The following is a 20,643-nucleotide window of genomic DNA, read 5'->3' as shown; positions in this document are numbered from 1 at the left end:
CGCTGCAGTATTTCTGTCTGGGTTTAGTCTGGTTCATGTATCAGAAGGCTTTTAATAAGGGTTTTAATAAAGTCTATGAGGATTTGAATGGTGAACTTTACTTCTGAACAAGTACCGCTGAAAAAGTGGGTGGGCCCCATTTTGCTCTGTTTTGTTAAAATGAAGTAAAAGGCCTCCAGGTTCACCAACATTCCGTCCTCTACCTTTGATGATGTCATCCTCTAAAGTTTATAAAGATGATGTCATCAAAGCTCACGAACATTCCGTCCTCTACCTTTGATGATGTCATCCTCTAAAGTTTATAAAGATGATGTCATCAAAGCTCACGAACATTCCTTCCTCTACCTTTGATGATGTCATCCTCTAAAGTTTATAAAGATGATGTCATCAAAGCTCACGAACATTCCTTCCTCTACCTTTGATGATGTCATCCTCTAAAGTTTATAAAGATGATGTCATCAAAGCTCACGAACATTCCTTCCTCTACCTTTGATGATGTCATCCTCTAAAGTTTATAAAGATGATGTCATCAAAGCTCACGAACATTCCGTCCTCTACCTTTGATGATGTCATCCTCTAAAGTTTATAAAGATGATGTCATCAAAGCTCACGAACATTCCTTCCTCTACCTTTGATGATGTCATCCTCTAAAGTTTATAAAGATGATGTCATCAAAGCTCACGAACATTCCGTCCTCTACCTTTGATGATGTCATCCTCCTTCAGACTGCGTCCACAGAGGCTACAGCGCTACAGAGCGATCACGCTGGAGACAGCCATCCCTAATGTGTGAGCGCTCTGTGGAGCAGATCTGACTTCATCCAGTTATCATTTAGTTTCTAAGACAGAAGCAGCAGCAACAGCCGGCTCTCTTCTCTCCTCCACTAACACTCTCAGGGAAGGATCCCTCCTAGCGGCTCCTGGTTATTGGGCCCCATTAACGGACACGTTAAATGTCCCTGCGGTTTCTCACTGATAAGGCCGTGTCAGAGCCTCCCGTCAGCCGTCTCTTAAACAACAGCAGAGTCTGTGAGCAGTTTGTAAACTCCCCAAAGATCTGCGTCTGATCTCTAAAGTGGATGTAATGACGTCTCATTTCCTGCGAGGTTTACAGATCGGTGATAAACGGCAAATGTGCTCCACACATGAGGGAGAACGGGAGCTTAGTATGACGGCGTGATTATTCACATCAACAACATCACAATCACTGATGCACTCAGTCAGAGGAAACGGGCCGGCTGGTTTTAATGCCTCCACGTTTTTAACTACGGAGTTAGAGATGAAGCAGCATTTCAGCACATCAAATCAGTTCAGATTTATGGAGAATAACGTTTTCTTCGCTGTTTCTCTGTTCATGTTCACTGCAGAATCAGCGGACAGTCCTGCTGCAATCACAGTCGCTGCATGGGTAGTTTGGCGTTTCCGGGGTTAGTGTGCAAAGATAGAACCATGGGGCTGCATTTCTCTAGAGCACGGGTGTCAAACTCAAGGCCCGGGGGCCAAATCCGGCCCGTGGTGCAGTTATACCCGGCCCACCAGCTCATTAATATTTTGTTCTAACTGGTCCACCAGTATGAGGTCTGCAGATTTCTTCAGTTTAAAAAAACTGAACCTCAGTGATTTAAAATATCATTAAGTCATTAAAATATGAAAAGGTAAAGCGTAGTAAGAATTATTACATATTATATAAGTATAAATATTACTTTTCATGTAATATTTTGACCTCTTAGATTCACAATTTTAAATTTGACGTCATATTTTCACCTTTTATACTTGTGATTTTAAACGTATTCTCAAATTTTTACATTTAAAACTTATGATTTCCAATTTTATCTTATATTTTGACCTTTAAAACTCATGATTTTAATTTTTTATCTCATACTTTGAAGTTTAAAATGTATTATTAAAAAATCTAATATTTTGATGGATAAAACAGATTTTATCTCATATTGTGACCCTTTAAACTCATGATTTTAAATTTTCTTAATTATATGTTGACTGATAAAACTCAGGATTTCCAATTTTATCACATAATTTGAAATTTAAAACTTATCTTTTGTATTTTATCTCATATTTTGACAGAAAAATCTTATGATTTCCAGTTTTATCTTGTATTTTGACCTTTAAAACTTATCATTTTGAATTTTATCTTGTATTTCTGAATTTAAAACTCATGATTTTGACATTCAATCTTAATTTTGATGTTTAAAATGTATTAGTTTGAATTTTATCTCATGTTTTGACTGATAAAACTCATGATTTTGACGTTCTATTTCGTAATTTGACCTTTAAAAGGTATTACTTGCTTTATCTCATATTTGATGAACCTTTAAAACTCATGATTTTGACTTTTTTAATCTCATATTTTGAAGTTTAAACTATTATTTTGAATTCTATCTCCTATTTAGACCTTTAAAACTTTGACTTCTGACTTTTTATCTCAGACTTTGAGCCTTTTAACTTATCATTTAGACTTTTTAAACTCTCAAAATCATCAGTGCTTGTTTTTTTTTCCATCATTTATTACTGAGGATATCATGATGACAGTTTCTGGTTAAATGTGGACCCTGTTAGGCCCTCAGGTTAGACCTAAACTCAGAACCGGGCCCAGAGTTTGACACCCCGATCTAGAACATTCCTGCTCCGCTCTCAGTCCAAGTCTTCTGTGCGTGTGTAAAAGCCCCACCGCTCTGGTTTAGATTATTTTATGCCTTTGCTACAGAGAGACGGTGGATAGAGTCAGAATCAGGGATGATCAGGAAAATGACGTGCAGGGAAGGAGACACAGCTCCAACTTGATCTCATGAAACCTAACCACCAGGCCTGTGGTTCTCAAAGTGAGGGTTGGGACCCCATGGGGAGTCTGAAGAAACTGAGAGGGGGTCATTCCAAGAAATGGTTTTAATTTGTGTATTTGTTTTTGTAGAAGTACGTGCCTGACAGTAGTTCAGTTTAAACAGAAACAGTGTCACTGTGTGAGATTAATGCTGAAATCAAAGGAATGTTTGAAAATGTAAGAATGCACACGACTGTTCTTGAACGAGCACAGCTGGGTTTAGCTCAACCACCCCTTAGGGACTGCGGGGGGCCCGGTCCCTGCCACCGTTATTTTGGGGGCTGCTGCCTGAAAAGTTTGGGGCCCCTGATGAGGCCATCTGAGTCCCTATCAGTCTTCTCAAGGGGAAACAAATCTGCGTCTCAGTTTGGAGTAGTTCCGTCTGTGACAGAAAGACGATGAAGATCCTGCACATTTAAACTACGAAACATGCTGAGCGTGCAGAACTGGCAGCTTCGCACGAGTTGCCAATCAATGCTGCACAATAAATGTAATTCAATCAGGATGTTAGGAAAGGAGAATTAAATCTGTGATGGAGGCAGTGTGGACAGAGAATGTGCAGTTTTGTGGGACGGTATCTGAGGCTGACATGGAGTTAAGACACGGTGTAAATTCATGTAAATGTTGGTCACTAATCATAATCAGAGGCGCTGCAGGCTCCTGGGAACAGAACCATGGACAACGTCTGGTCCTCTGGTTTTATTGGACTGTTGCTTTTATGGTTGCATTAGTGCTGCATGATTTGATATCAATGTTTGATTGCTCTTATACTGCACAGCATGAGGATTTGTGATTGTGATTAGAGTATAATCTATAAATGGTTTGATGAGTCTGCCTACATGGACATCAGTGAAAGTGGAGAGAATAGTAAGAGTTTAACTTTAAACTCAAAACATACAAATATTACACAGCATTAAAGACACAAACATGAGTAAAATATCTTCAAATATGATCCCAAAAATCAAAAAAGTGTCTCCTTTTTTAAACTATCAAACTATCAAATTTGGGTTTAAGAAGGTGAATTCAATTTGAAATTCCTGTTCAAAATGGTAAAATGTGGAGAGCTGACTGAAAATGAAAGAGTCCGCATTAAAGCACTTCATGATGCTGGATGGTCTCTGAGGCAGAGATGACAGCTGGTCTAATACATTTATTAAGCTCTGTGTATACATGCATTCATGCTAACATATGTAGGCTGTTTACAGGCTGTTTTCAGGCTGTTTTAAGGCTGTTTTCAGGCTAATGTAGGGCTGTTTTAGGGCTGTTTTGGGGCTGTTTTAAGGCTGTTTTCAGGCTGTTTTAAGGCTGTTTTAGGGCTGTTATAAGGCTGTTTTAGGGCTGTTTTAAGGCTGTTCTCAGGCTGTTATAAGGCTGTTTTAGGGCTGTTCTCAGGCTGTTATAAGGCTGTTTTAGGGCTGTTTTAAGGCTGTTTTAAGGCTGTTTTAGGGCTGTTTTCAGGCTGTTATGAGGCTGTTTTAGGGCTGTTTTAAGGCTGTTTTAAGGCTGTTTTAGGGCTGTTTTCAGGCTGTTTTAAGGCTGTTTTAGGGCTGTTTAAGGGCTGTTTTAAGGCTGTTTTAAGGCTGTTTTAGGGCTGTTTTAAGGCTGTTTTAAGGCTGTTTTAGGGCTGTTTTCAGGCTGTTATGAGGCTGTTTTAGGGCTGTTTTAAGGCTGTTTTAAGGCTGTTTTAGGGCTGTTTTCAGGCTGTTTTAAGGCTGTTTTAGGGCTGTTTAAGGGCTGTTTTAAGGCTGTTATAAGGCTGTTTTAGGGCTGTTTTAAGGCTGTTTTAAGGCTGTTTTAGGGCTGTTTTCAGGCTGTTTTAAGGCTGTTTTAGGGCTGTTTAAGGGCTGTTTTAAGGCTGTTTTAAGGCTGTTTTAGGGCTGTTATAAGGCTGTTTTAGGGCTGTTTTCAGGCTGTTTTCAGGCTGTTTTAGGGCTGTTTTCAGGCTGTTTTCAGGCTGTTTTAGGGCTGTTTTAAGGCTGTTCTCAGGCTGTTATAAGGCTGTTTTAGGGCTGTTTTAGGGCTGTTATAAGGCTGTTTTAGGGCTGTTTTCAGGCTGTTATAAGGCTGTTTTAGGGCTGTTTTCAGGCTGTTTTCAGGCTGTTTTAGGGCTGTTTTAGGGCTGTTTTAAGGCTGTTTTCAGGCTGTTTTCAGGCTGTTTTAGGGCTGTTTTAAGGCTGTTTTCAGGCTGTTTTCAGGCTGTTTTAGGGCTGTTTTAGGGCTGTTTTAAGGCTGTTTTCAGGCTGTTATAGGGCTGTTTTAGGGCTGTTTTCAGGCAGTTTTAGGGCTGTTATAAGGCTGTTTTCAGGCTGTTTTCAGGCTGTTTTAGGGCTGTTTTAGGGCTGTTTTAAGGCTGTTTTCAGGCTGTTATAGGGCTGTTTTAGGGCTGTTTTAGGGCTGTTTTAGGGCTGTTATAAGGCTGTTTTAGGGCTGTTTTAGGGCTGTTTTAAGGCTGTTTTCAGGCTGTTATAGGGCTGTTTTAGGGCTGTTTTAGGGCTGTTATAAGGCTGTTTTAGGGCTGTTTTAAGGCTGTTTTCAGGCTGTTATAAGGCTGTTTTAGGGCTGTTTTAAGGCTGTTTAAGGGCTGTTTTCAGGCTGTTATAAGGCTGTTTTAGGGCTGTTTTAAGGCTGTTTTCAGGCTGTTATAGGGCTGTTTTAGGGCTGTTTTAGGGCTGTTATAAGGCTGTTTTAGGGCTGTTTTAAGGCTGTTTTCAGGCTGTTATAAGGCTGTTTTAGGGCTGTTTTAAGGCTGTTTAAGGGCTGTTTTCAGGCTGTTATAAGGCTGTTTTCAGGCTGTTTTAAGGCTGTTTTCAGGCTGTTATAAGGCTGTTTTAGGCCTGTTTTAAGGCTGTTTTAGGGCTGTTTTCAGGCTGTTATAAGGCTGTTTTAGAGCTGTTTTAAGGCTTTTTTCAGGCTGTTATAAGGCTGTTTTAGGGCTGTTTTAGGGCTGTTTTAAGGCTGTTTTAAGGCTGTTTTAGGGCTGTTTTCAGGCTGTTTTAGGGCTGTTTTCAGGCTGTTATAAGGCTGTTTTAGGGCTGTTTTAAGGCTGTTTTAGGGCTGTTTTCAGGCTGTTATAAGGCTGTTTTAGGGCTGTTTTAAGGCTGTTTTAGGGCTGTTTTCAGGCTGTTTTAAGGCTGTTTTAGGGCTGTTTTAAGGCTGTTTTCAGGCTGTTATACGGCTGTTTTAGGGCTGTTTTAAGGCTGTTTTCAGGCTGTTTTCAGGCTGTTTTAGGGCTGTTTTAGGGCTGTTTTAAGGCTGTTTTAAGGCTGTTTTAAGGCTGTTTTAGGGCTGTTTTAAGGCTGTTTTAGGGCTGTTTTCAGGCTGTTATAAGGCTGTTTTAGGGCTGTTTTAAGGCTGTTTTAGGGCTGTTTTCAGGCTGTTTTAGGGCAGTTTTCAGGCTGTTTTAGGGCTGTTTTAAGGCTGTTTTAAGGCTGTTTTAGGGCTGTTTTCAGGCTGTTTTAAGGCTGTTTTAGGGCTGTTTTCAGGCTGTTATAAGGCTGTTTTAGGGCTGTTTTAGGGCTGTTTTAAGGCTGTTTTAAGGCTGTTTTAGGGCTGTTTTCAGGCTGTTTTAGGGCTGTTTTCAGGCTGTTTTCAGGCTGTTTTAGGGCTGTTTTAAGGCTGTTTTAGGGCTGTTTTCAGGCTGTTTTAGGGCTGTTTTAGGGCTGTTTTCAGGCTGTTTTCAGGCTGTTTTAGGGCTGTTTTAAGGCTGTTATAAGGCTGTTTTCAGGCAGTTTTAGGGCTGTTTTCAGGCTGTTTTAGGGCTGTTTTCAGGCTGTTGTCAGGCTGTTTTCAGGCAGTTTTAGGGCTGTTTTAAGGCAGTTTTAGGGCTGTTTTAAGGCTGTTTTAGGGCTGTTATAAGGCTGTTTTCAGGCTGTTTTCACGCTGTTATAAGGCTGTTTTAGGGCTGTTTTCAGGCTGTTTTAGGGCTGTTTTCAGGCTGTTATAAGGCTGTTTTCAGGCTGTTTTAGGGCTGTTTTAAGGCTGTTTTTGGGCTGTTGTCAGGCTGTTTTAGGGCTGTTTTCAGGCTGTTTTCAGGCTGTTTTAGGGCTGTTGTCAGGCTGTTTTCAGGCTGTTATAAGGCTGTTTTAAGGCTGTTTTAGGGCTGTTTTCAGGCTGTTTTGGGGCTGTTTTCAGGCTGTTATAAGGCTGTTTTCGGGCTGTTATAAGGCTGTTTTCAGGCTGTTTTTGGGCTGTTGTCAGGCTGTTTTAGGGCTGTTTTCAGGCTGTTTTCACGCTGTTATAAGGCTGTTTTAGGGCTGTTTTCAGGCTGTTTTCACGCTGTTATAAGGCTGTTTTAGGGCTGTTTTCAGGCTGTTTTAGGGCTGTTTTCAGGCTGTTTTCAGGCTGTTTTAAGGCTGTTTTCAGGCTGTTTTTGGGCTGTTTTTGGGCTGTTGTCAGGCTGTTTTCAGGCTGTTTTTGGGCTGTTGTCAGGCTGTTTTAGGGCTGTTTTCAGGCTGTTTTCACGCTGTTATAAGGCTGTTTTAGGGCTGTTTTCAGGCTGTTTTAGGGCTGTTTTCAGGCTGTTTTCAGGCTGTTTTAAGGCTGTTTTAAGGCTGTTTTAGGGCTGTTTTTAGGCTGTTTTCAGGCTGTTTTAGGGCTGTATTTAGGGTGTTTTCAGGCTGTTTTAGGGCTGTTTTAAGGCTGTTTTCAGGCTGTTATAAGGCTGTTTTAGGGCTGTTTTAAGGCTGTTTTCAGGCTGTTTTCACGCTGTTATAAGGCTGTTTTAGGGCTGTTTTCAGGCTGTTTTAGGGCTGTTTTCAGGCTGTTATAAGGCTGTTTTCAGGCTGTTTTAGGGCTGTTTTAAGGCTGTTTTTGGGCTGTTGTCAGGCTGTTTTAGGGCTGTTTTCAGGCTGTTTTATGGCTGTTTAAGGGCTGTTTTAAGGCTGTTTTAAGGCTGTTTTCAGGCTGTTATAAGGCTGTTTTCAGGCTGTTATAGGGCTGTTTTCAGGCTGTTTTCAGGCTGTTTTAGGGCTGTTTTCAGGCTGTTTTAAGGCTGTTTTCAGGCTGTTTTAGGGCTGTTTTAGGGCTGTTTTCAGGCTGTTTTCAGGCTGTTTTCAGGCTGTTTTCGGGCTGTTTTAGGGCTGTTTTAAGGCTGTTTTCAGGCTGTTTTCAGGCTGTTTTCAGGCTGTTTTAGGGCTGTTTTAAGGCTGTTTTCAGGCTGTTATAGGGCTGTTTTAGGGCTGTTTTCAGGCAGTTTTAGGGCTGTTTTCAGGCTGTTTTAGGGCTGTTATAAGGCTGTTTTAGGGCTGTTTTAGGGCTGTTTTAAGGCTGTTTTCAGGCTGTTATAGGGCTGTTTTAGGGCTGTTTTATGGCTGTTTTAAGGCTGTTTTCAGGCTGTTATAAGGCTGTTTTCAGGCTGTTATAAGGCTGTTTTAGGGCTGTTTTAGGGCTGTTTTAGGGCTGTTTTAGGGCTGTTATAAGGCTGTTTTAGGGCTGTTTTAAGGCTGTTTTCAGGCTGTTATAAGGCTGTTTTAGGGCTGTTTTAAGGCTGTTTAAGGGCTGTTTTCAGGCTGTTATAAGGCTGTTTTAGGGCTGTTTAAGGGCTGTTATAAGGCTGTTTTAGGGCTGTTTTAGGGCTGTTTTAAGGCTGTTTTAAGGCTGTTTTAGGGCTGTTTTAAGGCTGTTTTAGGGCTGTTTTCAGGCTGTTTTCAGGCTGTTTTAGGGCTGTTTTAAGGCTGTTTTAGGGCTGTTTTCAGGCTGTTTTAAGGCTGTTTTAGGGCTGTTTTCAGGCTGTTTTCAGGCTGTTATACGGCTGTTTTAGGGCTGTTTTAAGGCTGTTTTCAGGCTGTTTTCAGGCTGTTTTAGGGCTGTTTTAGGGCTGTTTTAAGGCTGTTTTAAGGCTGTTTTAAGGCTGTTTTAGGGCTGTTTTAAGGCTGTTTTAGGGCTGTTTTCAGGCTGTTATAAGGCTGTTTTAGGGCTGTTTTAAGGCTGTTTTAGGGCTGTTTTAAGGCTGTTTTAGGGCAGTTTTCAGGCTGTTTTAGGGCTGTTTTAAGGCTGTTTTAAGGCTGTTTTAGGGCTGTTTTCAGGCTGTTTTAAGGCTGTTTTAGGGCTGTTTTCAGGCTGTTATAAGGCTGTTTTAGGGCTGTTTTAGGGCTGTTTTAAGGCTGTTTTAAGGCTGTTTTAGGGCTGTTTTAAGGCTGTTTTAGGGCTGTTTTCAGGCTGTTTTCAGGCTGTTTTAGGGCTGTTTTAAGGCTGTTTTAGGGCTGTTTTCAGGCTGTTTTAGGGCTGTTTTAGGGCTGTTTTCAGGCTGTTTTCAGGCTGTTTTAGGGCTGTTTTAAGGCTGTTATAAGGCAGTTTTAGGGCTGTTTTCAGGCTGTTTTAGGGCTGTTTTCAGGCTGTTGTCAGGCTGTTTTCAGGCAGTTTTAGGGCTGTTTTAAGGCAGTTTTAGGGCTGTTTTAAGGCTGTTTTCGGGCTGTTATAAGGCTGTTTTCAGGCTGTTTTCACGCTGTTATAAGGCTGTTTTAGGGCTGTTTTCAGGCTGTTTTAGGGCTGTTTTCAGGCTGTTATAAGGCTGTTTTCAGGCTGTTTTAGGGCTGTTTTAAGGCTGTTTTTGGGCTGTTGTCAGGCTGTTCTAGGGCTGTTTTCAGGCTGTTTTCAGGCTGTTTTAGGGCTGTTGTCAGGCTGTTTTAGGGCTGTTTTCAGGCTGTTTTCAGGCTGTTATAAGGCTGTTTTAAGGCTGTTTTAGGGCTGTTTTCAGGCTGTTTTGGGGCTGTTTTCAGGCTGTTATAAGGCTGTTTTCGGGCTGTTATAAGGCTGTTTTCAGGCTGTTTTTGGGCTGTTGTCAGGCTGTTTTAGGGCTGTTTTCAGGCTGTTTTCACGCTGTTATAAGGCTGTTTTAGGGCTGTTTTCAGGCTGTTTTCACGCTGTTATAAGGCTGTTTTAGGGCTGTTTTCAGGCTGTTTTAGGGCTGTTTTCAGGCTGTTTTAAGGCTGTTTTAAGGCTGTTTTTGGGCTGTTTTCAGGCTGTTATAAGGCTGTTTTAAGGCTGTTTTCAGGCTGTTTTCAGGCAGTTTTTAGGCTGTTTTCAGGCTGTTTTAGGGCTGTTTTTAGGCTGTTTTCAGGCTGTTTTAGGGCTGTATTTAGGGTGTTTTCAGGCTGTTTTAGGGCTGTTTTAAGGCTGTTATAAGGCAGTTTTAGGGCTGTTTTCAGGCTGTTTTAGGGCTGTTTTCAGGCTGTTGTCAGGCTGTTTTCAGGCAGTTTTAGGGCTGTTTTAAGGCAGTTTTAGGGCTGTTTTAAGGCTGTTTTCGGGCTGTTATAAGGCTGTTTTCAGGCTGTTTTCACGCTGTTATAAGGCTGTTTTAGGGCTGTTTTCAGGCTGTTTTAGGGCTGTTTTCAGGCTGTTATAAGGCTGTTTTCAGGCTGTTTTAGGGCTGTTTTAAGGCTGTTTTTGGGCTGTTGTCAGGCTGTTCTAGGGCTGTTTTCAGGCTGTTTTCAGGCTGTTTTAGGGCTGTTGTCAGGCTGTTTTAGGGCTGTTTTCAGGCTGTTTTCAGGCTGTTATAAGGCTGTTTTAAGGCTGTTTTAGGGCTGTTTTCAGGCTGTTTTGGGGCTGTTTTCAGGCTGTTATAAGGCTGTTTTCGGGCTGTTATAAGGCTGTTTTCAGGCTGTTTTTGGGCTGTTGTCAGGCTGTTTTAGGGCTGTTTTCAGGCTGTTTTCACGCTGTTATAAGGCTGTTTTAGGGCTGTTTTCAGGCTGTTTTCACGCTGTTATAAGGCTGTTTTAGGGCTGTTTTCAGGCTGTTTTAGGGCTGTTTTCAGGCTGTTTTAAGGCTGTTTTAAGGCTGTTTTTGGGCTGTTTTCAGGCTGTTATAAGGCTGTTTTAAGGCTGTTTTCAGGCTGTTTTCAGGCAGTTTTTAGGCTGTTTTCAGGCTGTTTTAGGGCTGTTTTTAGGCTGTTTTCAGGCTGTTTTAGGGCTGTATTTAGGGTGTTTTCAGGCTGTTTTAGGGCTGTTTTAAGGCTGTTTTCAGGCTGTTATAAGGCTGTTTTAGGGCTGTTTTAAGGCTGTTTTCAGGCTGTTTTCACGCTGTTATAAGGCTGTTTTAGGGCTGTTTTCGGGCTGTTTTAGGGCTGTTTTCAGGCTGTTATAAGGCTGTTTTCAGGCTGTTTTAGGGCTGTTTTAAGGCTGTTTTTGGGCTGTTGTCAGGCTGTTTTAGGGCTGTTTTCAGGCTGTTTTAAGGCTGTTTAAGGGCTGTTTTAAGGCTGTTTTAAGGCTGTTTTAGGGCTGTTTTCAGGCTGTTATAAGGCTGTTTTAGGGCTGTTTTCAGGCTGTTTTCAGGCTGTTTTAGGGCTGTTTTCAGGCTGTTTTCAGGCTGTTTTCAGGCTGTTTTCGGGCTGTTTTAGGGCTGTTTTAAGGCTGTTTTCAGGCTGTTATAGGGCTGTTTTAGGGCTGTTTTCAGGCAGTTTTAGGGCTGTTTTCAGGCTGTTTTAGGGCTGTTATAAGGCTGTTTTAGGGCTGTTTTAGGGCTGTTTTAAGGCTGTTTTCAGGCTGTTATAGGGCTGTTTTAGGGCTGTTTTAGGGCTGTTTTAGGGCTGTTTTAAGGCTGTTTTCAGGCTGTTATAAGGCTGTTTTCAGGCTGTTATAAGGCTGTTTTAGGGCTGTTTTAGGGCTGTTTTAGGGCTGTTATAAGGCTGTTTTAGGGCTGTTTTAAGGCTGTTTTCAGGCTGTTATAAGGCTGTTTTAGGGCTGTTTTAAGGCTGTTTAAGGGCTGTTTTCAGGCTGTTATAAGGCTGTTTTAGGGCTGTTTAAGGGCTGTTATAAGGCTGTTTTAGGGCTGTTTTAGGGCTGTTTTAAGGCTGTTTTAAGGCTGTTTTAGGGCTGTTTTAAGGCTGTTTTAGGGCTGTTTTCAGGCTGTTTTCAGGCTGTTTTAGGGCTGTTTTAAGGCTGTTTTAGGGCTGTTTTCAGGCTGTTTTAGGGCTGTTTTCAGGCTGTTTTCAGGCTGTTTTAGGGCTGTTTTAAGGCTGTTTTAGGGCTGTTTTCAGGCAGTTTTTAGGCTGTTTTCAGGCTGTTTTAGGGCTGTTTTCAGGCAGTTTTTAGGCTGTTTTCAGGCTGTTTTAGGGCTGTTTTCAGGCTGTTTTCAGGCTGTTATAAGGCTGTTTTAAGGCTGTTATAAGGCTGTTTTAAGGCTGTTTTCAGGCTGTTATAGGGCTGTTTTCAGGCTGTTTTAGGGCTGTTTTAAGGCTGTTTTCAGGCTGTTTTCAGCCCACTGAGCCATCCTCAGCGGTCTGTTTTACAGTGAGTGTGAGTCCGGGTGAGAGGATAGACGGTGATGTTGGAGGGAGAGAGAATGAACATCTGTGATTAATGTGGAGCAGAGCGCCGTGCAGAAATCCTTTGATAACGCAGACTTTGGGCTCATTCCTGAGGCCGTGCGTCAGCGAGCAGAAGGCCGCTGTGAGCGCCACGGCTTCTAATAATGGATTTGATTTCACAGCGAGGAACAACGTTAGCGCCCCCCGAGTCTCATCATCATCATCATCATCAGTTTAGTGCAGAAAGAGAGTAGGAGGAGGAGGAGGAGATCTGAGATGAAGAAGGCGTGTTTTAGAATGTTCTAGAGAAAGAGTGAGTCCCAGGAAAAGAACTTTTTGTGTTTGGTGTTTTTCCAGCTGTAAGATCTTTCCTTACTCTCTCTGCTCTTTTCCTCCGTTTACAGAACAGAATGTTGTAACAGAAAGTTTATGGGGACGATAACCAGGGAGCAGCTCTGCTCTGCAAACAGACAGTTCTGAGGCGCTGACCTAGGATGGTCCATCTTCCACAGCTTCAGGCTGATTCCTCGTTCCTGGTCAGATAACAAATGGACCAATCAGCACTGAGGAGAGAGGAGTGCTAGCTTTAGGCGTAGTTTAGCTGAAGCTGTTGTTAGCCTAGCCGGTGCTAACGGGCCTTTCTCCATGCTTCTACATAAAAACACAGTCGCTCTGCCCGGGCTTCATAAAGTGTTGTCTTTTTCCTTAAACACATTTGTGACCGCCAAAACCAGATAAATGACCCTCTATTGGTCCCAAACCAGGTTTTTAGAACCCCTGCTTCAATAAGTGGTGGTTCATCAACAGCTACCTGTCTTATCATGACTCAGACACCTGGATCCCTGATATTTCTGCCAGCAGCTCTGGGCCACTTCTATGTTTCTGTGTTTTTGGTCTTTCACAGCATGAAATCAGAGTCTCTCTCTTTCTCTGGGCACTTTTCAAACAGAGCAGGTATAGACTGTTCTCTCTGAGTGTCAACACCTGCTGAGTCCTACCTGTGCTCGGTGACGGTCTCTCTCTCTATCAGCAGCACTCTGGGCGAGGGACAGCGGCTGCTGCAGAGGAAAATATAAGCTCTTATAAGGACCTTTAAGGCTCTTTCAGGCTCTTTAAGACTCTTACAAGACTTTTATGCAGTTGTGACCTGCATTCACCACGCTATGAAATAATCATGGAACATCACGGAGATGTTTTAATGCTAAATGCAAAGCAGGAATTATTATTATTATAATTATACGTAATTATTTCATAGCGTGGTGAATGTGCAGGTCACAACTTGTCCTCCAGAGTGTTTTGGAGTTGTTGGATTGTGTATTTGATGAGTTTGATGAGAGAAAGCTGGAAAACCGTCTGCTTACATTGAGTTGGAACAGCAGGTCCGAACTCGCGACAGCGATCTAAAAATAGCTTGCACCGACAACTGAAGGTAATGAACCTATTACTAAGACTATGGGGATTATGGCAATGGGCAGATTTGCCAAAATGTTGAAGTATCCCTTTAAGACTCTTTCATACATATATACACAAATATTATCATACTGTTAAACACAATAGAAGGCTGTATTTAACAGTATGAAAAAAACAAAAGTTGGACCCCATTTTTTTAGAATATTGTTTTTTCATTTTTCAATTTTTGATCAAAAACCAAACGACAGAATAAGGAGAGTTTCTCCTGCATTTTAGATTCAGCACTAGGCAGAGCCACCATGCTAATCTGCAAACAAACATTTTGACAGGACAGTTCAATGATGTGTTTTTGTGACTGAGACTGAGACGACAGCGTAAATTCTCTGTAATTCTCATGAAGGGTCATTCTCATTCTGACCAGAGTGGTGCCAGTGGTAGCCAGGGCTAGCCAGGACTCACCAGGGCTAACCAGGGCTGACCAGTGCTAACCAGGGCTCACCAGGGCTCGCCAAGGCTAACCAGGGCTCGCCAAGGCTAACCAGGGCTAGCCAGGGCTCGCCAAGGCTAACCAGGGCTCGCTAAGGCTCACCAGGGCTAGCCGGGGCTAACCAGGGCTCACCAGGGCTAACCAGGGCTCACCAGGGCTCGCCAAGGCTAACCAGGGCTCACCAGGGCTAACCAGGGCTAACCAGGGCTTGCCAAGGCTAACCAGGGCTCGCCAAGGCTAACCAGAGCTAGCCAGGGCTTACCAGGGCTCACCAGGGCTAACCAGGGCTAGCCAAGGCTAACCAGGGCTAACCAGGGCTAACCAGGGCTCCCCTGAAATGGGACCGGCCTCCTTAAAATCCTTGAAACCAATGGCCGTTTGCCTTGGCAGCCATTAACAGGCCATTGAAGCATACCGAGCTCCCTGGCATAGCTTTACCTAAATTGGTTTGGTTGTCTAACTGTGATATCGTAAAGGTGAGGTCTATGAAAACGCCCCCATCCATGTGGCTCTGAGGGGAAAGAGTGTGGACATCCTGATGTTCACCTCTGAATCTCACTGCTTAGATTCAGTCTTTTCCTCAGATAGATATATCCATGATCCATTCATATCCTCTGTTCAGATGTTCTGATGTTTGCAGCGTCTTCATCGTGTTTCTTCCTCTCCGTTCCAGGTTTGGTTCCAGAACAGGAGAGCGAAGTTTCGCAGGAACGAGCGCGCCATGCTGGCCAGCAAAAACGCCTCTCTGCTCAAGTCCTACTCAGGAGACGTGACGGCGGTGGAGCAGCCCATCGTCCCCCGTCCTGCACCGCGTCCAAACGACTACTTGTCCTGGGGCAGCGCTGCCCCCTACAGGTAGACTCCGTTCTGCTCTTTCTTCACGTTAACACGCTTTCCTCATCCGTCCTGCACTAACGTCTGACGCTGCAGAGCTGCATGAAGCCGTGCAAAGAGAAATCCTTTCCCAAAACGAGGAAAGATAGAAGTCTAGGAAAAACAGAGGAGAGAATGTCAGAGAAATACTGGAAGAAAAGACGGAATGAAGGAAGGAAACAGGAAGAAGAAGTCAGGGCCTGATTTATGAAAGGAGGAATTATGTTTTCTAAAGGAGTAAAGAAATGCCAGAAAGAAAGAAGGAAGGAGGAGAAGGAGAGCCAGAAGCAGAAGGACAGAAAGAAACAGCCCAGAAAGAAAAACAGACGAGGACTTCAGAGAAAACAGAGAAGCAGAAAAGTCTCAGTGAGACGTTTTTAAAATAAACCTGTTAAATGTGACGGAGTATGAACTATTATAAAAACTGAAAATGATGAATACTGCAGTAAAATGTTAAAACTCAGCGCTCCAGAACGGTCCGATCTCCTCCTGTTAGCTCAATAACCATGCTAACGGCGCCCTGACCCCCGCGCTTGCTCTGTTATTGTTTCATTTCCTCGCCGTCCTCCACCTGAACATACTCCTCATAGTTTCTCTGGATCCGCTCTGATCCCGCGGGACGGGCTGCAGGCCAGCGCGCTCTTTATCTAGTCAAACTGGTGCGGTCCCAGTCCGGCCCCTGGAGTGTGTGGAGCCTCAGACAACACCTTTACCTGACGGAGCAGCTGAACATTTACTGACGTTAACCCTCAGGCATCACTTTACTTCACTACCCTTCAGAGACATTAAGGACAAAAATGTCCACTTCCAGAAAACTATCAAAACTAAAAAGACTGATTTTTTTCTGCTTTTTTTTGGCATAAATCTCTGAAACAACTTCAGCTGTGCTCAAAACTACCAAACATTCAAAAACATTCAATCATTTTGAGGATTTTAACCCTTTAAACGCCAGCTGATTACTTAAAGTCAATGTTGTTTTTTAAAAAAGGTGAAAAAAATGTATTACCTACTAAATGTTGGATGGCTGGGGCGTTATTTCTAAATCCAGCTTGGACATGTCCATGATTAGCCAAAATATTGACTTTGATGCATTTTTAGTTTTTGTGTAGCATCTGATTTAAAATTTACTATGCTTTGGAGTCATTAAGGACAAAAACATCCAATTGACTCCCATTCAAACCACTTTTTTGTATGATATAATCAGGCATTCTGTAATGTTATGGTTTCAGCTGAAGTTGTTTCAGAGATTTAAGCAAAAAAAGCAGAAAAAATACTAATCTGTTAAGTTTATTTTAAGTGGACATTTTTGTCCTTAATGGTTTTAAAGGGTAGTACATTTGTTTCACAGTGTTCCCCTGGCCTTTTAGAGCAACTGAAACATGAATTCCAAAATTTGACAAGAAAGAAACTTTGTTACAAAAAATGAGACCACATGCACTAACACAGACAAAATGGAGAGCAGAGAAAGAGGAAAACAAAAATGTCCGTAGAGATGCCTGAGGGTTAGAGGTCTAAAAACGGCTGGAATTTACAGACGATATTATAGATTTAAATATCAGCAGAAATTCAAGTATCTGCCAACACTGACATTGAACTTTTTAAGCGGATATCTGAAAGCATTAATGAGCATCGGTTTAGAACCACCGATACAAGACTAAAGGGTTTGATCACTTAAACACTGCAATGCTGGCATTGATATAAAACAGATGATTTCTACATGTGTCAGACTTCCAGGGGGTTTTAAACTCTCCATTTATTTTAGTTTTCTCCTGTTTCAGAGAATGGTTTCTGCAAGATTATTAAACTATATTCTGTAATATTAATCCTTTTAAAGGCACAGATATCAGGGCCATGTTATAATTGTGATATATGTCCATGCTGTTGTTTTATTTTGAAAATGTGGAAATGAAAGTTTAACTGTAGTTCAGTCAGAAACTCTCCCCAACCATGAATGTAAAATGGACAGTTCTGTCCACTCTGCTCTAAGGATGCTGCCTGGGTCAGTGAGGCAAGGTTAGGCAGGGACTTTCCAGAGAGAACACTGCCAGGATCGCTCCTAGAGACACACATCCCTAACCATGCATGTTGATTAAAATGCATATTTGTAGTAATCTATGCCATAATAGCATGAAAAGTGAATGTGAGGGGGAAATATAAACTTTAGTCAATAAAGGAGGAGGCTGGGGTGGAGGAGGTGAAGGTTTAGTCTATAAAGGAGGAGGCTGGGGTGGAGGAGGTGAAGCTTTAGTCTATAAAGAAGGAGGCTGGGGTGGAGGAGGTGAAGCTTTAGTCTATAAAGGAGGAGGCTGGGTTGGAGGAGGTGAAGCTTTAGTCTATAAAGGAGGAGGCTGGGGTGGAGGAGGTGGAGCTTTAGTCTATAAAGGAGGAGGCTGGGGTGGAGGAGGTGAAGGTTTAGTCTATAAAGGAGGAGGCTGGGGTGGAGGAGGTGAAGCTTTAGTCTATAAAGGAGGAGGCTGGGTTGGAGGAGGTGAAGCTTTAGTCTATAAAGGAGGAGGCTGGGGTGGAGGAAGTGAAGCTTTAGTCTATAAAGAAGGAGGCTGGGGTGGAGGAGGTGAAGCTTTAGTCTATAAAGGAGGAGGCTGGGGTGGAGGAAGTGAAGCTTTAGTCTATAAAGAAGGAGGCTGGGGTGGAGGAGGTGAAGCTTTAGTCTATAAAGGAGGAGGCTGGGGTGGAGGAAGTGAAGCTTTAGTCTATAAAGAAGGAGGCTGGGGTGGAGGAGGTGAAGCTTTAGTCTATAAAGGAGGAGGCTGGGGTGGAGGAAGTGAAGCTTTAGTCCATAAGGGAGGAGGCTGGGGTGGAGGAGGTGAGGCTTTGCCATTTCACAATGTCTAAATGTGCTTCTGGAGCGTTTCTCTCCTGAAGGCAGAAAACATGTAGAATTAAAGCATCAAAAAAGGAGATTTTTCTGAATACTAAAAGGTTAAAAATAGATCCAAAGTAATCACTGAAAACTAGAGTCTTTGCAAACTTTCCTGTCTGCCTCTTAACTCCAAACATCTCTGTCTCTGTCTCTAAACATCTCTGTCTCTGTCTCCATCCTCTCTCTCTACCCTGCAGACACTCTCTGGCCCTGCACGTCTGACCGCCGTCTCTCTGCACATTTCTAACTCTGCTTGTGTTGAATGAAAACAGCCCTTTCCTCGCCCTCTCTCCCATCGCTCTGCTCTGTCAGCGAGAGTGGGGACGGGGCCCGATCCTGTGACCCTCCTGACGAGGTGATAATGTGAAAACAAACCGTATTAAATCCACTGTTGACCCATGTGACCCCTCTGTGCTACATAACACCAGATAATGAAGGCGACACAGAGACACTGAGCTCTACTGGGCAACATTTTTTGTGACTCTGGTTTCATTGGTCGTGATTTACGGTAATCCTCCGTTATGAAACTCGGGATAAAATGTCAAACCCTGCTGCCTGCGGCGAGGGGAAGTCTTATGCTGAGCAGTTATAATGCTATGTGAAGAGGCTAATGTGGTGCTAACATTTGACTGTATATTATCCTAAAGCTGGTATCCGATGCCGGAGGGGGGGCCAGTGCGGGTGCCACAGAAAATGCTGCCCTCAGAGAACAAGTACGCTTTCATTTTACTACCTTCACTTCTGTTCTGTTAAAGAAAACAGAGCGGTATGCTCCTTTAATAGGAGCATACCGCTCTGTTTTCTTTCATTTCTCTGCTCTTTTTGACTGAGCTGTTTCCTTATGTTCATCTTTATTTTGAATGTTTGTCTGTGTTGTAATGTTGTTTGACTGCAGAGACATTTTTGGTCAACAGTGTTTTGCACATTTAAGTTTAAGAACACTTCACATTAGCTCCGATGGTTTGGCACCATGCTCGGGACGCTGGTCTGGTTTCACATCAGTAAAACTGTTCAGTGCCCGAGCACAGAACAGTGTGTTTGTTGAGCTAGAAAAGATGACATCATCTTCAAAGACAAGGGGGGAATGTTGTATAAGCTAGAAAAGATGACATCATCTTCAATGACAAGGGCGGAATGTTGTATAAGCTAGAAAAGATGACATCATCTTCAATGACAAGGGCGGAATGTTTTATAAGCTAGAAAAGATGATGTCATCTTCAAAGACAAGGGTGTAATGTTTTATAAGCTAGATAAGATGACGTCATCTTCAAAGGCAAGGGTGGAATGTGTTATGAGCTAGACAATATGTTTTTATCTGCAAAGGCAAGGGCGGAATGTTTTGTAAGCTTGAAAAGATGACATTACCCTCAAGAGCAAGGACAGAATGTTTTAGAAGCTTTAAAGGATGACTTCATCAAAGGCAAGGATGGAATGTTGTTGGAGCTGGGAACGTAAGTGGCTTTTTCCCTTTATATTTGTCAAATGATAGGCCATTGGCAACGTTTGGAAAAGTGTTACCTGTTCCACACACTTTTGGGTCATTTTGGTAGACTTTAAAGGATGAAATCATTTCCATGGGCAAGAATTGAAAAATTCTGAAACACATTCCAGATAAAATTCCAGCAAGTTTCTTTGAAGGTTCCCAAAAATTCCCTTTTGTTTCCAGTGAAAATCCAAGAAATATTCCTGGAAACCTCCTGGAAAGACTGCGTTCTTTTCACCAAGAAAAGCCTTGAAGGCAAGGTGGAATGTTTGATTAACATTAAAAGATTACGTCTTCTTCAAAAGCAAGGACGGAATGTTTTATAAGCATTAATGCCATCATCATATATAGCCTGTTAAATGCTGTGTTCCATTGGAGCATGGGATGTTCTCAGAGTTGAATGTGTTCCTGTTGCTACTAGTTGATAACTCGGCCTTCTTAAGTTTCTCAGAGTTTTGAGTCAGAATTCCAAGTTCAGGGCACATTTGTGATGATGTATCTGACTGGCAACTTGGAATTTCAGAGATCCGACATTCACTATAACATGCCAAATTCTTTCAAGGATGACATCTTCAAAGGTATGGAAGGAATGTTGGTGAAGCTAGGGGATGTTCAGGGCCTTTCTCCTCCATTTTTGCCAAAAAAAGTAAATAATTTGGCAAAAAAATGGTAAGACCTTGCACTGAAGTTTTCACTGATCTGGGCCTCTGTCCTAGATGTTAAACAGCCTGGTCCCTACTGTCTTTGCAGCATTTAATCCCAGATTATTTTTGACTGTAGAAAAGGCAACAAATACAGACGCTCAAATCCCACTCAGAGTAGAGAACTCTTCAGGATGCATCATGTCTGCTTTTATTTTGTTGAACTCTTTCGAATGATGCCTCTCAGACTTCCTAATCCATCTGCAATCAGACACAGAGCTTTAAAAACAAAACAGTTTATCCATGATGTTCTAGTCAAATAAACAAAGACGGGAACAGGAATAAAAACATGCAAGAACTGAGGACAACCCTACGACATGCACAGAGCTGGATGTGAGAGAAAGCTGAAGGATGGAGAGACACAAACATGAGCAGCACAGGTCATTAGATAGGGTTAGAGGATAGATTTGAATGAACTGACTGTGAAGGGTTAAAGCAAGATGAGAAGGAATAAAATCAGACAAGATATGAAAAGAAAGAAAACACATCTTTTAGTCCCTGTGGCCTGACTACTGACAGGAAGAGAAAACAAAGTCTGCATGGATCCTGACACCTTGGTTAAAAAAGCAAACACATCAATAAATCATGGACAGAGAGACAGCCATGTTTGAAGAAAGACAAGGAGACGAGGAGAGAAGAGGAAAAACAGAGATCTGATGAGAAAACTCACGTCACTGGCTAAAGTCCACCATGGTTTAAAAGTCCTAAAAATCAAGTTGAAGTCTTGGTGTG

General features: G+C 42.5%; 1 protein-coding gene across 2 annotated transcripts in view; it reads left to right on the top strand.

Moving 5' to 3' along the window:
- Positions 1 to 20,643, top strand: part of prrx1b (paired related homeobox 1b) — a 59,259-nt gene that overhangs the window by 29,104 nt on the left and 9,512 nt on the right. The window contains exons 3-4 of one of the 2 annotated variants that reach the window (XM_041790432.1): positions 14,647 to 14,828; positions 18,375 to 18,440. In XM_041790432.1, the coding sequence (XP_041646366.1) occupies positions 14,647 to 14,828; positions 18,375 to 18,440 (248 nt within the window). The remainder of the gene's footprint in view (positions 1 to 14,646; positions 14,829 to 18,374; positions 18,441 to 20,643) is intronic. The other variant, XM_041790433.1, reaches the window with a different exon arrangement.

Source organism: Cheilinus undulatus, linkage group 7, assembly GCF_018320785.1.
Source record: "Cheilinus undulatus linkage group 7, ASM1832078v1, whole genome shotgun sequence".
In the NCBI taxonomy this organism is placed as follows: domain Eukaryota; kingdom Metazoa; phylum Chordata; class Actinopteri; order Labriformes; family Labridae; genus Cheilinus; species Cheilinus undulatus.
The sequence above is the reverse complement of the archived record's forward strand: the minus strand, read 5'-3'. Positions and strand labels throughout refer to the sequence as shown.